This window comes from Dendrobium catenatum, unplaced genomic scaffold (genome assembly GCF_001605985.2).
Source record: "Dendrobium catenatum unplaced genomic scaffold, ASM160598v2 fragScaff_scaffold_542, whole genome shotgun sequence".
NCBI lineage: Eukaryota > Viridiplantae > Streptophyta > Magnoliopsida > Asparagales > Orchidaceae > Dendrobium > Dendrobium catenatum.
The window spans coordinates 4,602,297-4,617,437 of record NW_021319004.1 but is presented as its reverse complement, the minus strand read 5'-3'; the positions used below and the strand labels follow the sequence as shown (position 1 = coordinate 4,617,437).

Here is a 15,141-nt window from a genome sequence, read left to right as displayed (position 1 = left end):
GGTTACATTAAAGCTTTAATGTGTTAAGTTGTGTGGCTAAATGGGTTGTCTAAACTCACAAGCCTTAACTGCTTCAATTTACCAAATAGAAAAAAAAAATTTTTGAAGCCTAATGAGAACCAAAAGGATCAAGTTGAAGAAAAATATGCGATGATTTTAGTTTGTAACAGTATGACACTAAACAGAAATCATAACAACAAGCAATCTTCATTATTTTTAAGAATAAGCTCTTTTGTGAAGAAAGGTGCCATTTTAACTTTGATAATTAAAATTCTATCCTCTAACAAATAATTTCATTACTTTCCCTTAATTATAAAGAAATTAAGCACATCTTAACAGTTTTGAAGAACTCTTATAAAGTTACCTTTATTTGATAGTCAATTATTTCATAAAATTTGGATACAATCAAACTTTTTCTTGACCATATTTATTATCCTGCATGCCCCAATTTTATAACCAATATGATGAAACCTTTTAATTCTAGCCACATAAATAAATTGCGTTTAACTCAATCAACTCGGTCTATCCATCACTAGCTACAACCTTTTGTCCCAAAGCCAATTTGTAAGTTCCCCACATCATAGACTACATCAAACCTGCGTTGTTGCATATTGCCAATAACCACAAGCTCACTATCATCCTTATTTTCAATGAATGATAAGCAAGATTGAGATTTATTTCCTAATAAAAGTATCCCTGAGGAATCTAAGTTAGTTGTCAATTCACCATCATAGATCAATAAAATCTCTGACAGCACCACCTGCTCAAAGTTAGTGAGGTCATAGCATGTGTCGAGATTAAACAATGGTGAAGCCATTGGGTAATTGGTCATTTTTTCTCAAAAAGTTCTACGTAGGGCGGAGTAGGCAGTGGGTGGAAGGTGCGTAAATGCTGTGCCAGAGTCCAACAAAGTTCCAGGGCTACTAAATATAGTAGGTGAAAGGGCGAGCCTTTCACCCCCAATAGAAATGGCAGTGAGAATGATGAAGTAGTATGATGGCATTTTTGGGTTGGTTAGCATCGGTGTATACTTCACACCAAGGGCTGCACTACCTAGTTCAAGATATCCAACTTTGTTGGGCCCTGATGGTAAACAATATGAGAATATATTGTTATACAACTGAGTTGTTTGAGAAATAATTGAAAGAGCCCCTCGGCCAAGGCCTAATAACCCATCTACATGTCCAAAATATCTAGTGTTATTATCTCCACAGCCAAAGTGGATGTTTTGTATATTATCATCGGAGAATTTTAAGGTGTCTTGAAGGAGTGACCCTTTAGTAATAGTACTACCAGCATATCTTTGCTCGTAGAGGCAGGTGAAGGTAGAGGAGCAACCAAATCGAGGGAGTTGGATACAATAGTTAGAGATGCATTCAATGGTGGTGAAGGTGGATGATTGGGATGGGTCAAAAAATGGGTCTTTTTGGTTATAACAGTTAATGCATGGGACACATTGGGTCCAAGTGAGATCAGAACCAGTGTCAAAAATAAGTGTGAAGAGCTTGGTAGGGGTTCCTAAGCCTATGCTGACGATATAGTCAAAGACACCAAGAGAATAATCAATTATTGCTGGAACACCTACAGAAAGGGGCCACCAACAAGGTTTAGGCAAGCAGTGGCATTGGCGGCCTGGTATTGGATGTATTCAACGCGGGCTAGGTCCTGACGGAAGAGATCCACATGTGATGGCTTGTATTGGTGCTTTAAGGATGAGCAGGGGCCATGCTTATAGACCACATTGAGCTTGGAAGGGCTTGTGCCTGTCACATTTTAAAAAACAAATTAATGAAAGTATTAAGTTTTTTTTTTTTCTTTTTCATCACATTTAAGCTTTTGATGTCTATCAAATGAGCTTATGCTTGTGATATCTAACAAATGAGCTTAATTTCAACTAGAATTTTAATTATTCAAATTATTTTTATGAAAAATAGTCTCCAATATTCTATTAAGAAATTATTAAAATTGCTCGCAAACTTTTATTTAGAATAGAGCAGGAGCTGCTCGGCAACAGTGACTTCATGTCAATGACATGGTGTTCTCCAGCAAGCACTCGAGCTGATACTAGAAATTTCTTCTCAATTAAAAGAAAAAAGAAGAACATAATGAGAAGAATAAAATATGAGAGTAGAGAAGAAGAAGTCTCCATGAGAATAGAACTTTGAATCTCAGCTTAAAATAACTTGGAGGAGTAAACATAACGGGTTTATTTAGAATGGAGTAGGAGCTAATACTAGATTTATAGGCGGTGGACTATTGCGCATAATGGGTTTATTAGGTATTTATTTTATAGGAGAAGTAATTGTTATATGGGAAGATTTGGTCATTGGAGAAGTGATCAATAAGGGTTTTGACCTATAAATAAGGAAACAAATGTCTATTGATTGGGCTTGTTCTTATACTACCATGATGATTTTTTCTCTAGTTTATGTTATATATGAAGTAAAAAATTTTTTGGATTCCTATCAATCCAAATTTTTTGAAAAGTGTTGGCCATTATTTTTTTTCCATATGTCTGCTCAAGTAAAAAACATAACAGCTAATAATGAGTGTTGAAAAGTTAGAATATGCTTCAAACTTTCCCTTGACATAACTTTTTTATTTTTTTAAGAAAAAAAAAGGGCACAAAAAAATTTGATAGTATTTTGAGTGAGAATTTAGCTTAGATAATAGCTCAATTATCAATTAATTAGAGGATTTTATATCAAATAATTAGTTTTTTATAAAATAGCTAATTTATTTTAATAAATAAAAAATGTTACTAGCAAATAGAACATTTTTTTATCTATGTGTAGAATTTGATTGTGATGATAAATAAAGTTTTATTATATATGGGACCTCAGTTATGTTAATTGAGCTTATTGGGGGGGGGTGCATGGGTTCTCTATGTGCTTGGGTTCTAGTGTTTCGTACCAAATTGTTTTCCTTTGCTTTATAGCATTGCAGCACTAGATAGTCGAGTTTGATATAAGAGAAAGGAGCATTGCAGTTATCTAGATGTCAATGCAATTATATTTTTGTTACACTAGAGACATAAATTGAAGTCTCATGGCACTCCAAACTTGGTACAATAATGTTGCAAGTGGGGCTAGACATTAAGGGGTTTCAAAATCTAACACAAGCTGGAGACCCAAACTTGACCCATAAAATTTTGAGTTTGGGTTAACTCGTTTGTTAAGCTGTTCAGGTTTGGGTTCATAATTCCAAGCCATAAATAAAATTGGGTCAAGTTCGAGTTTTCCCAAAAACCCAAAACAAACCTAGATTGATACATTTAAAATCCTAAGTAACATGTCTCATCACTCAGTTGCTGCATCATCATGTTACCACTGCCAGCTTGCCACCAACTTATCATTGCTCCTACTATCATAGTGGCACCATCCCATTCGAGCTACCGTTGCTGCCTATCGCTGTCATCCCGCCGCACTACCGATGCCTTTTGATGAGCGCCTGATCGCTACCCTCATGGATTGAGTCAGATCAACCGTGTAACCCACATGAGTCAAGTCCGAGTTAACAATCCTTACCCATTTGCAAAACTAGGTCGAGTTAGTGTTTACCCTTTTGAATTCGTGTCGAACGGGTTGGACCTATCCAGACCTGTGGACCCATTTTCACACCCTTATTGACAATTTTATTTCTAATTTCTCTTATTTAATTTGAAATATTATGCCCCTTGGTTAGTTTTTTTGTATAATTATTTATTACGTGTAGAAAATGGCATAAATTATAAAGAGAAACAAGTAGAGAGTGAGAAAGAAAGAAATGTGTACAAATTCTGCCAATTGTTATAATGAATTTCTTAGTGTTGCGTGTCTCTAGTGTTTTTTTCATATTTCAAATTTGTCGAGTTTAAATCCTGACTTTTTTTCAGCTGCATTTACTCTTTCTTATTTGTAGATATTGTATGGGTCACTTTCCCTTCTTAATCTTGTGAATGGAAATTTTACTTAAAAAATATGACTATTTATGTGGGAAAGGTCTAGTTGTAAATAGAAATTGTTAAGGCACTTGATGATATTCATAAAAATAGAGTTTGTTACATAGATAGAAATCTGATGCAATATTATAACTTAAAATATCTCAAAAAAAAAAAATGTAGTGGAGATTAAAGATACTTAGTGTTATTGCACATGCATTAAATGGATGTGAATAAAAGTCTAAATATAAGAATTCATACTAAAAAATTTTAAATTATATTTTCTTTGATAAAAGATAAAATTATTAATTTTATTCCGATAAGAAATTCTAATTATTAATTATATTAGTGATAAATAATATATATATATATTTTAACTTTGATCAAAAGAAATGAGTGCAAAATATTTCAAAAAAGAGAATAAATATTTACAAATTTCCTAAATTTTCTTAACATCAAATAAATGAGTGGATAAAAAATAATCTCCTAAATATTTTAAATAAAAAACTCATTAATAGGAAATGAGCTAATCCATTGTTCAAGTGACAAAGAACATATTATTGAGAACAGACGGATTATGCACTCATAGATAGTTTAGCAAGTTAAAAACTTATAAAGTTGTGAATTAGCATTAAAAATAATAGCTAAGTCCAAATTCTAATTATCAAAAGGATAGACATAATATATTATGTTATGGAACAAAGTGAGGATGGTAAGGGAAAATTAAATTCTCAAATACTACAATTCAGAAAATTGGTATTTTTTTTTTTAATGAATCTTAGAAGGAAACATCCAATATAGCCTTGCAAAATTTAAAAAAAGAAAGAAAGAAGCCAACTAAAGGAGACACATTATTAGGAAAATTTACTCTTGGCAGAGGCCTTATTGAAAAGAAATGATAATAAGATTTCTTCCTTCTATTGCTTTACAGGTATGTTCTTACATAATTATTAGAGGAATGAGTCAAAAGACTGTTCAGTAGTTCCACAATTGGCAAGTTACAATGATCTGGCAAAATTAAGAATTGAAAGTTTCTCAATAAACAAATCATTTTCTCCAAATTACACATTACTCTATAACAAATTTTTTTTTTTGGAAGAATAACAAAAGACTAATACATAAGAATTGATCATTATTAATTTTTTAAATAAAATAAACTTATATATATGATCCATTTGACAATTCATGGTATAACATACAAGCCCATCCTTTTATCAGCTCCACTTTTGTAAATGGAAAATCATTATCAGAATAACAACAACTTTATATGTTAATTAAAAAAAATTGATCATATTCATATGTAACAACATCATACAAACAGCTAGAGTTCACAAGGATGAGCTGACTCCACTATCAGCTATTAACTAACGACAAAAAGGGTATTAGATTAGAAAATATCTAAAAAAAAGTAATACTGGAATCCAAAATTCATTAGAATCATAAATAATACAATTACAAAAAATAACCATGATGAAATCATAATCTAAATGCCTAGCAAAACTCTTTGTAACTTTATTGAAAACCCACTAATTATTGAGGGACTCATAAGATAATTATAAATTTACATAAATAATTAACATCAAGTTCTATAAATTTTGTGTATGTTATCAAGAAACTTACATAATATCATCATAATAAATGATTGTTTTGATAAGCAAGACATATTTTTTAAGTGTAATGTTAAAATATGAAGAAAATTTCTTAGAACTTAAGGATTTATGAATTAGCAAAACACAATATAAGCATGTAATTTGTAAATTTAATGAAGGAAAAATTTATTATCAAATGATATTTTTGGAAGATTAATTGACACCTATATTTTTGGAGGATTATTTTCTATACACATTCAATTGCTAAAGTTAGCCATCAAAATTAATAATAAATTGTCCTCCATGGAATTTGGAAGGGAAAAAAATCATTTATGCTTCATATATAAAATAATTTCACTTAATCAATATATCTCTATTTCATATATGAATTCAAGAAAAAAATATAGAACATGTTAAAAATTTTTTCATATGCTATAAAAAAATTTTATTATGTTACCAATTTCATAAATATTTTATTTTTCTTTTGGCTTTTATTGTCTATATATGCCTCATATGGAATGACTATGAGTTAATTAGGTTTTGGAGTTTTAGAATCCTTACATGCTAGGTGGTTACAACATGGACACAGTGATTGACTTGCTTAGAAATTGTAATGTAATACATGACAATTGTCATTTTATTAATCATCGTGATAGAACTTATCATATGATGACATTATTCTCCAATCATTTTTGAATTATTAAAAATAAATATTTTATGCATGCAACCTCATAAAAGAAGTTACTAGAAATAATGACTATAATGAGATGCTATACAAACTTTTAAAATGATTACCAATATTTATTTAGTTATTTATATTTTGCCTACACATGAAAAATCAAATCATGAGATGAACTTGGTTAGAAAGAGCTAAAATAGTCCTTTAAGAGGGAGAAAATAGGATTAGAAAAGTTAGGGTTTTCCAGTCTATGGAATAATATGCCTTTCATCCTTGCTTGAACATAACCAAATGAAGCCACATCTTGCAACATTTCAATCATCATCCTGTACAAGCCAAATAATGAGCTTTAAATTCTACTAGCAAGTTCTTGTAGAGATGGTGTGGGTATTGATATCTCAATAAACCTAACATGGGATTTAGAAGTAAAATTAAAATTTAGCACTGAAATACTTGAGATTCACATGAGATAGCTCAATTGTATGTAATAGTTATAAAAAAGTAATAGAATTGTCACTAAGAAGTATATATATAATTGCTAAATGTTAATATGGAAATTTTTTTTTCTTTTCCAAAAAGAACTTCTAATAAAATTGAAATTGATAGCTTTTATCTACTTTTCAAAAAAAAAAAAAAAAAAAGAAGAAGAAGAAGATATCACAACTAATTAAAATATAAATTGTTCTATAAATTCCTATTAGATTATCATGTTTACTTTCTTCTAGAAGGTGATTGCAATACTTGGTGCAGTGGATTGAACTAAATGATACTATTTTGAAAGTCACATTATAGAGTGTAGTGATTTAGAATCCATCTAATGGGTGGGGCAAGCATAGAGTTTTCAATGCATTCATGACTTATATTATATAGACCCATAATTGAATTATTGGTGTGATGTTTTCAAAATGTTTTCATTTGATATAATTAATTGGGGTGGGTTAGGTAGTTCCATTTATGGTGTTTTAAGATAATATGAGCTTGATTGGTCAAAGAGCCATGAAAGATAGATAATTCTTTTAAAATAATCTTACAAATTTCCTTAACTTCCTAGAGTAAACCAATCAAGGATTAGTTATTATTTGACCCATCTAAAGTGATATGATTAGTTCATTAGAGAAATTGGAGGTAATAGGAGAAAGCCAATTATTTATTTCCTATTATTTCTCATATACCTCATAAGGGAGAGAGTTTCAACAGTAAATTAAAAATAGATATAATTTTCTTCAATATGGAGATCACTTGATGAGATTTAATATAGATTGACCTTAAAAATTATCTATATTTTATAGATGACAATGAAGCTTACCCCATGTTATTTCAAGAAATAAAAACAACGTCAAGGAGGGTTATTATGTCCAAATAATTATATTTAAAAATTAGAATATTTATATTATAAGTGGGAGGAACGTCTATTTTATGTAAGATGATGCGAGAATCTTAATATGTGTAGCATATTACATCAAATTTATTAACATCAAATAAAGTTTAAGTATATTTTCATGGTTCTTCAAAAACTAGAGAAAGGATAAAAATAGTTGTTATCTCATAATAGTTCTCACAACTCTTTTTACTTCATTCCTAGCTTTTATGATTCTCTCCATATTAATGGAAGATAGTAAAACTGGTCTTGGAAGTACATACTAAAATATCTGTGAGGAGTCATGTGTTCAATTTATTAATTTGGGTGAAATAGTTTTTTAATGAATGTCCATCAAAATGATTAAAAATAATATCTTGCATATTGACCTTCATTATTTGAGTTCTTAACATATTTATTCACTTTAGTAGTCGATATTGTGGATCTTGATGAAAATGCTTCTATGAATATATTGAACGGGTGTAATTAACAGGTTGATGTTGATGCTTAGAATACTGAGGAGAGTGTGGAGTGTGATATCAATCCTTTGGTTGTAACTATTTTCTTGATTGGAGATGTCAAGTATTCTCTTGATGCTAGTTCTTTGCTTTGTAGTAAAAGTATCAAAATTGCTTATAGTAGATGATGATAGTCTCATATATTGAAATTTGTAGTAGATTCATTCAAAACAATTAAATTTTCAATAAAGGAAAATATTTATTTTTGGTGGAACTTTAACACCGAAAAAAATCATAAATTTCCTAGAAAAATAGCTTTCCGACATATTTCTTTTTCCGAGTAAAATGCTGCATTTTGAGCTGAATTACCTATGAATATTTTTCTGTTAATTCTGACTAAATTTTCATCTAAAATTTGCAACATAGCTATCCATCATAATTTTGTTGGTAATATCTGTTCAAATTTTTTATGACCAACCCTCAAAAACTTAGATGGCACCTACTACCAGAAATTGTAGTGGCACCTGCTTTGGGAATCCTGTCAGTAAATCTTGCAGATAATGATCACAAGAAATACATCACATAACTCACTGTATCATTATCATATTTGTTGTATTTTTGGGATTCTAGGGAGAGAAGCTATGGGATTTTCAAGAGAAAGAAGCTATTTTTCAAATTTTGATTTGGTGGGAGTCAAGTTTTCGATGATGGCGGATGATCACAATCCTTTCTCAGGCATAGGTCCAAGGGGTGATCATCAATCTAAATTTGATGCTATGATGGTTCAATAACAATTATTTTTCAATAATTTTCCACCTACCTTTAGAGGTGATGCTTCGAGGGTTTTGGCCAAGTCTGCTAACAATGCAGTTCATATTAACTCAAACTATGGTAAATCTCTAACTATTAATGAAGGTGGTATGTTAAATGTTAAATCTATTCTGGTGTCTCTGGAGAAAGAGAATCTTTTATCCCAAATGTTGAGGGTGTTTGGGAAACATTACTAAAAGAGTCGATAGGTAATGATCTATTGAATGTGTGGGATAAGAAGTCTCATAGAAGGATTGCTGATTGGGATTTTGGTAACTGCCTTTTGGAAGATGGTGTGGCAGTCATGTTGTTTGAGAAGAATGTATTGGAGAACACTAAAAATCTATAGAATGCCCTGGTGGTTAAAGTCTTCAGAGATAACATTCCTCAGTATATTATAAATTCTAATCTAAAAAGATAATATTCTCAATTAAATAAATTTATTCGTACATGGCTTGGTAAGGGTTGGAGTTTGTGTTCATTTGATGATGAGAAGTCGGCAGATTTTGTGCTTACTAATGGACCTTGGTATGTTAATGGGAATACCATTGGTGTGGATAAATGGTAACCAACATCCTCCCCTAATTCTTTGAAGAGTTTGTCTGCTCTAATATGGATAATAATGACCAATTTGCCATTGTAGTGCTGGGATGCTACTAATGTTTGTAAAATTTTCATCAAAGATTTGGAAGCCATATTTGATTGATGAAAATATATTCCAATGTGGTAGGAGGGAGTTTGCAAGGATTTGTGTTCATATTAACTTAGAGGAATCATTGCCTCTTGGTGTTTGGGTAGAGGAAACTCAGGGAGGTTCATCCAAAAAATTAATTACAAGAGGATTCCTAATCTCTATTTCAATAGTGGTAAGCTTATGCATGACATTAGTTGCTATACAGAGAAGGTATCTGATGCTGTTCAGTGTGGGTTAAAGAATATGGAGCAATGTGTGAAGGAATCAGGTAGACCTAGTGGGGTCTCGATTAATAATTTGGTAGAGGATGTGGCTAAGTCATCTAAGGAGGACGATAATTGTTATGGGTCAAGGTTATATGTATTTTATGGTAGGAAGGTTCCATGGGATGAAGGCTTATGTGGGAGGAAAATTAGGTGGAAGAAAAGTTTTAGCAGGGATCCTAAGGATGCTGCTAAGACTTCTTTTTTTAAAAAAAAAAGGAGTAATGGAGATTAGTAAGGCTAAAAATAGAATGGGTGGTGTAGCCAAGGAGGATACGTTTGCTGTCATTGGCGGTTCTCGATAGGATGTTAATATCAATTTGAAGAAGGAGTTTGCTGGGGAAAAGGTATCTTTGCATAAAGGAAGAAACAAGTTTACAGTTCTCAATGATTTGGTGGAAGAAGGTGAGATTGTTTATGTTGTTGATATAGGAGAGGGAAGTGTTCAGCCTAATGTTATTGGGGATGTGGATGAGGATCCTTCTGGGTTCTCAATTGCTAGAAAGTATATGGTGTGTTCTCCAACTGGTCATGCTCCAGATGTGAAGGCCGTGTGAGAGTCTAAGGAAGGAAGTTCTACTACTATTAATGTGAATCATGCTAAGAAGCTTAGAGGACTTAATAATATTAAGTTGGCGCCTAGAGGCAAGAGGATTGATGGTAAGGGAAAAGCAAAGGTGGGGAATCCTTCCCCTTTTATTCATTTTTAGTTTCTATTATTTTTTGGAACTTTAAAGGAGGCAGAAATAAGAAAGCTTCTCTATATCTAAAAGAGGTAGTAAAAGATCATAATATGTTTATTATGGGGTTGTTGGAAACTAAAGTTTCCAATTTCATTAGAATGGATATGCATTTCCTTAATGGAAATGATTGGGATTTCTTTCAAGTTCCTACAATTGGCTTGTTTAGGGGAATACTTTTGCTTTGGAAGTATAAAATACCTTCTTTTTCTTTATTATATTCTTCTAATCGAGTGGTAATAGGAGAGCTTGAAGTTGTCAATAAGGGTGTTTAGAGAATAGCAACTTTTTATGGTGGAAAGGAGTTGGTTCAAAGGAGGATCCTTTACGAGAAAGCTAGAAGCTTTTTCATAATTAATCTTCCTATGGCGGTTGGAGGGGATTGCAACTGCATTTTATCCTTGGAAGATAAAAGAGGGGGTAAGGACTTTCAGTTCTCTTAGGCTTCCAAAGAGATGAAGTCTTTCTTGGTAAATAATGATCTTTAAGTGGTGGGAGTTATCAGGCCAAAATTTACTTGTTTCAAAAACAAGGTTGATGGAATTCATATCTTGGAAAGGTTATATAGTTGTTTTGTAAATCCAGTAGCTATGAACTCAACTCGGTTAGTTTTGAGAATCCTGGCTAGAATGGCATTTGACCATTGTCAAATTTTACTGAATTTCATGGAAAAATAAATTTTCAAATGATAGAATTATAAGGTTTGAGGATGTATGGGCTTTTTATCCAAAATCTATTGGTATTGTGAGATCGGCTAGGAGCAAGAGGATAGGATGGAACTTTGTGGAATTACTGAATTGTAAATTTTGTTGAACTTTGAAATCTTTATTTTTTGGAGCAAAGCTAAGCATAAGGTATATAGCCAGTAGAAAGAAGTTCTTAAAAAGAGTATCCTGGAGCTATAATCGAAGGAGGCAGAGGTTGATTGGCTCTATGAGGAGGACAAATTACAACTTAGATCATATATTTATGAGTTAAATTCAATTTTGGATCGATTGAACACTAGGTGGAAGCAAAGAGCTAAGGTTAAATGGATGTCTTAGGCAGATACTTATTCAATGTTTTTCCAATTTTACTCCTCGGCTAGAAAAAATTCAAATAGGATTTTTAAAATTAAGGATTAGAATGGTTTGATGGTGGAAGATCAAAGTCAAATTACTAAAGTTTTTTAAATCTTTTCTATGGTAAATGGAAGTATAGGAACTGTAATTTAAGTGGCATGCCTTTACCAATTTATTCACTTGATGAGGATAATGGGGAATTGTTAAATAATGAGTTTACAATGGAGGAAGTTGGGTCGGTTGTGTTGCAATTTGGAGGCAACATTTCACTAGGTAATGATGACATTTCCTATTTATTTATAGGAACTTATTTGAGTATCATTAAAAATGAATGTTGGAATGCAATTGATCACTTTTTCCATTTGGGAGAGATGAATGTAGACTGGAAAGAAATGTTACTAGTGCTGATTCCAAAGGTATCTAATCATTATAGGACTATTAGCTTCTGTATATCAATTTACAAATTTGTTGTAAAGATATTGCTAAAAAAGATGAAGGTTATGGTTAAGAAGTTAATATTAGTGGAGCAAGCAGCTTTATTTAATGGTAGGTCATTAATGAGCCACATTCTAGTGGCTCAAGAGGTGTTTAAAAAATTTAGGATTTCTAGATCTTCCAATGGGCTTGTTTCTTTTAAAATTTTATGGAATAAGCATATCATAGTTTGTGTTGGGAGTCTTTAAGGCATCTTTAGGAGTACTTTAGGTTTCCTTAGAAATTTTTTACTTGGATTATGGAATGTATTGACTATCCAAAATTCTCTTTGCTGATAAATGGTAGAATCTCTAGTTGGATTCATTCAAGGAGTGGTTTCCATCAAGGATGTCAACTATCCTCTTTTCTTTTCATTCTATGCTCACTTCTTTCCAATAGTTTTAAACAAAGAGAAGAGTCTATGGGGATCATGATTACTCCTAATATGCCAAGGATTTCTCATCTACTATATGTGGATGCTATCGTAATTTTTTCTCAAGCTACTCTTAAAGAAGGGAAAGAAATTAAGGTTCTTCAATCTGATTTTTGTAGCTAGATAGGTCAAAAGTCTAATGTGGGGAAAACAACCATTCTGTTTGGTAAACATGTTAAGATGAGGAAATGAAAATCTATAGAACATATTATGGGTTTTAAGTTGGTAAAGGAATTCAATTTTCTTTGTGTGAAGGTGGCGTTGAGGAGGTTAGTAGCTGCTGATTTCCATTTTTTAATCGAGAAAGCTTTAAAGTTAATTGGTGTTTAGGGAAGCAAGTTAATTTCCTTGGCAGGGAAATTCACATTGATTAGAATGATGTTACTCTCACTTCCTACTTTCTATTATACTTTTTCCTTGGTCCTAAAGGAGTTCTTAATGAATTGGATTAGTTGAGTAGGAGCTTTATTTTGAATAAGCATGATGAAAAATTGGGTCTTCATTCTGTGAGTTGAAACAAATTATGTAAATCTGTTAAGGGTGGTGGACATGGCCTTCATTTCTGTTGTAGTGTGGTTGGTCCTCTGAGGGCGAAATTGGCATGGAAGGATACTCAAGATAAAAATTCTCTTTTGTACAAGTTTCTTGGAGCTAAATATGGGTTGGATTATGGTGAGGTTGCTTATAGAAGAGGGACTTCATCTACTTGCAAGATCTTATCCAATGGTAAGAAGGTTCTTAAATCTGTGGTTAGATGGAAAATTATAAATGGTTGCTCAATTGATATCTTTGAGGATATACGGATTTTATACAAAAGTTTAAATAAAAAGCCAACTTTTGTGCTGGTTCTGGAACATCAGAAACAAAACTATAAATAACTTTTTTTTAATGGCCTGTGGAATGTTCAAGAGGTAATTCTATTTGGAGAGGTTCTCATAAGCTTAATTTATGGGATTAAGATTCAACAAAATCAGGAAGAAGCTTGTATGGAACTAATTCATCAAAATTCTAGCTACTTGATCTCAGCACTTGCTTAAAAGGCCTTGGTTCTAGAGAATTTGGACTATTTTTATTGGAAATGTTTGAAGAATGTAAAACTAACGCCTCAGGTGGAGGTATTTTTGTGGTGCATTTTTATTAATGCAATTTTTACATTTCACTTTTTGTATCAGAGAAGAATTCAAGGTGAGTTTGGCTGTCTGACAGGCTGTTATATGAAAGAGGATTTGGAACATGTAATGGTTAAATGTGTGAAGTTGGTGGAGGTCATATGTAATCTAAATCAATGGGGGATTGGATTTCCTATTTTTGAATCTTTTCAAGATTGTTAGTGCTGGATGGAGAAGTTTAGTAAAGTCATGTCTTTCTCCTTAATACTTTTTACAATGTAGTTTATCTCATGTGGAGAGCAAGAAATAGGTTCTTACTTGAAGGGAAGGATGATAGTTCAATGGTGATTGCTACCAATTATGAAAGTTATGCTTCTATTTTATATATGGCTGAAGGAAAATTGGGACACTAGGGTACTAATCAGTCGAATGATGGATGGAGAGGTGTTGGAGGTGTTGTTCATTATAGTAATGGAAGATTTCTTCTTAGGTATGGACACTCTTGTATTCATTATGATGTTTCTCATCTGGAAATCATGGCATTTCAATTTATAGGTGAGATCAAGAAAGATTAGATGTTAAACTACAAAGGTATTATCATAGAATGAGAAATCACAACGTCATAAAATTTTTCCAAGAATTTAGTGGCAAGTGGAGAGATGAACTTTTATCCTTAAATGAATAGAATTTCATTTTTTTTAAATTGGGTTAATAGAAGTTGTAATAAGTTAGCAAATTTATGTGCTAACTATGCTTTTTTAGCTATTTTTGTTGGGATTATTGGTCTTCTATTAACATTCCTCCTATGTTTTCTAGTTTGTTAAAAGAGGAATCTAGTTCTGGAGAGTAGTAGTTTGTAATAAGCTTTTTTTTTTATTTAGTATCGTCAAATGATTTGCTTTAAAAAAAAAAAAAACTCATTGTATCAAAATTTTCTATGGTTTTTTCACGTGGCCATCAACCAAAAAACTATAGCATAACAAAAAAACCTTGCCTCACTTATTATACAACATATCTTTTCTACAATAATAGTCAATCAAAATAGTTAATTTTAACATTTTTACAATCATATATTAAGATTGCACAAGAATATTAATGCTAATATAATTACACTTTAAATTAAAAGCAAATGTTTAAATACTTCTATGATAAACGACTAGTTCTTATACAATAAAAACTCAACATAAAATTTAGAAACACTTAATGTATAATAACGTCTTTCTCCTTTTTTGATGTTAACAGCTTTCTATGAATGTAACAGCTCCCCTATGTTTTGCAACTCCTCCAACATCTAACTTTCCTGCATCTGCATGTCAACATGAGATTTTGGAATATTCTCTATCTCTAATTTCCCAAATACATATCAAACTTATGCAATATAGACCTATGTATAAATAGATCAAATATTTTAATCTAGTTAATCTTTAAAATGTTACTTAATAACTATTTGATTGAAAAGTGTATTTTTGAAAAATATTTATTTTCTTTGGTAAATGATCAAATTCTCATATTTTAGTTTGTAAATTGAACTCTTTTTTAAGTATAATATATCACC

The 15,141-nt window shown here is 31.5% G+C and overlaps 1 protein-coding gene across 1 annotated transcript; it reads right to left on the bottom strand.

The window, feature by feature from the left end:
- Positions 1-838: 838 nt before the first annotated feature.
- Positions 839-6,616, bottom strand: LOC110100067 (aspartyl protease family protein At5g10770-like; the record flags this gene model as incomplete). Its single annotated transcript, XM_020827456.1, has 4 exons — positions 839-1,581; positions 1,738-1,763; positions 2,103-2,159; positions 6,600-6,616. Coding segments are annotated over 4 exons (843 nt in total), but the record flags the coding sequence as incomplete, so codon positions are not given.
- Positions 6,617-15,141: the final 8,525 nt, after the last annotated feature.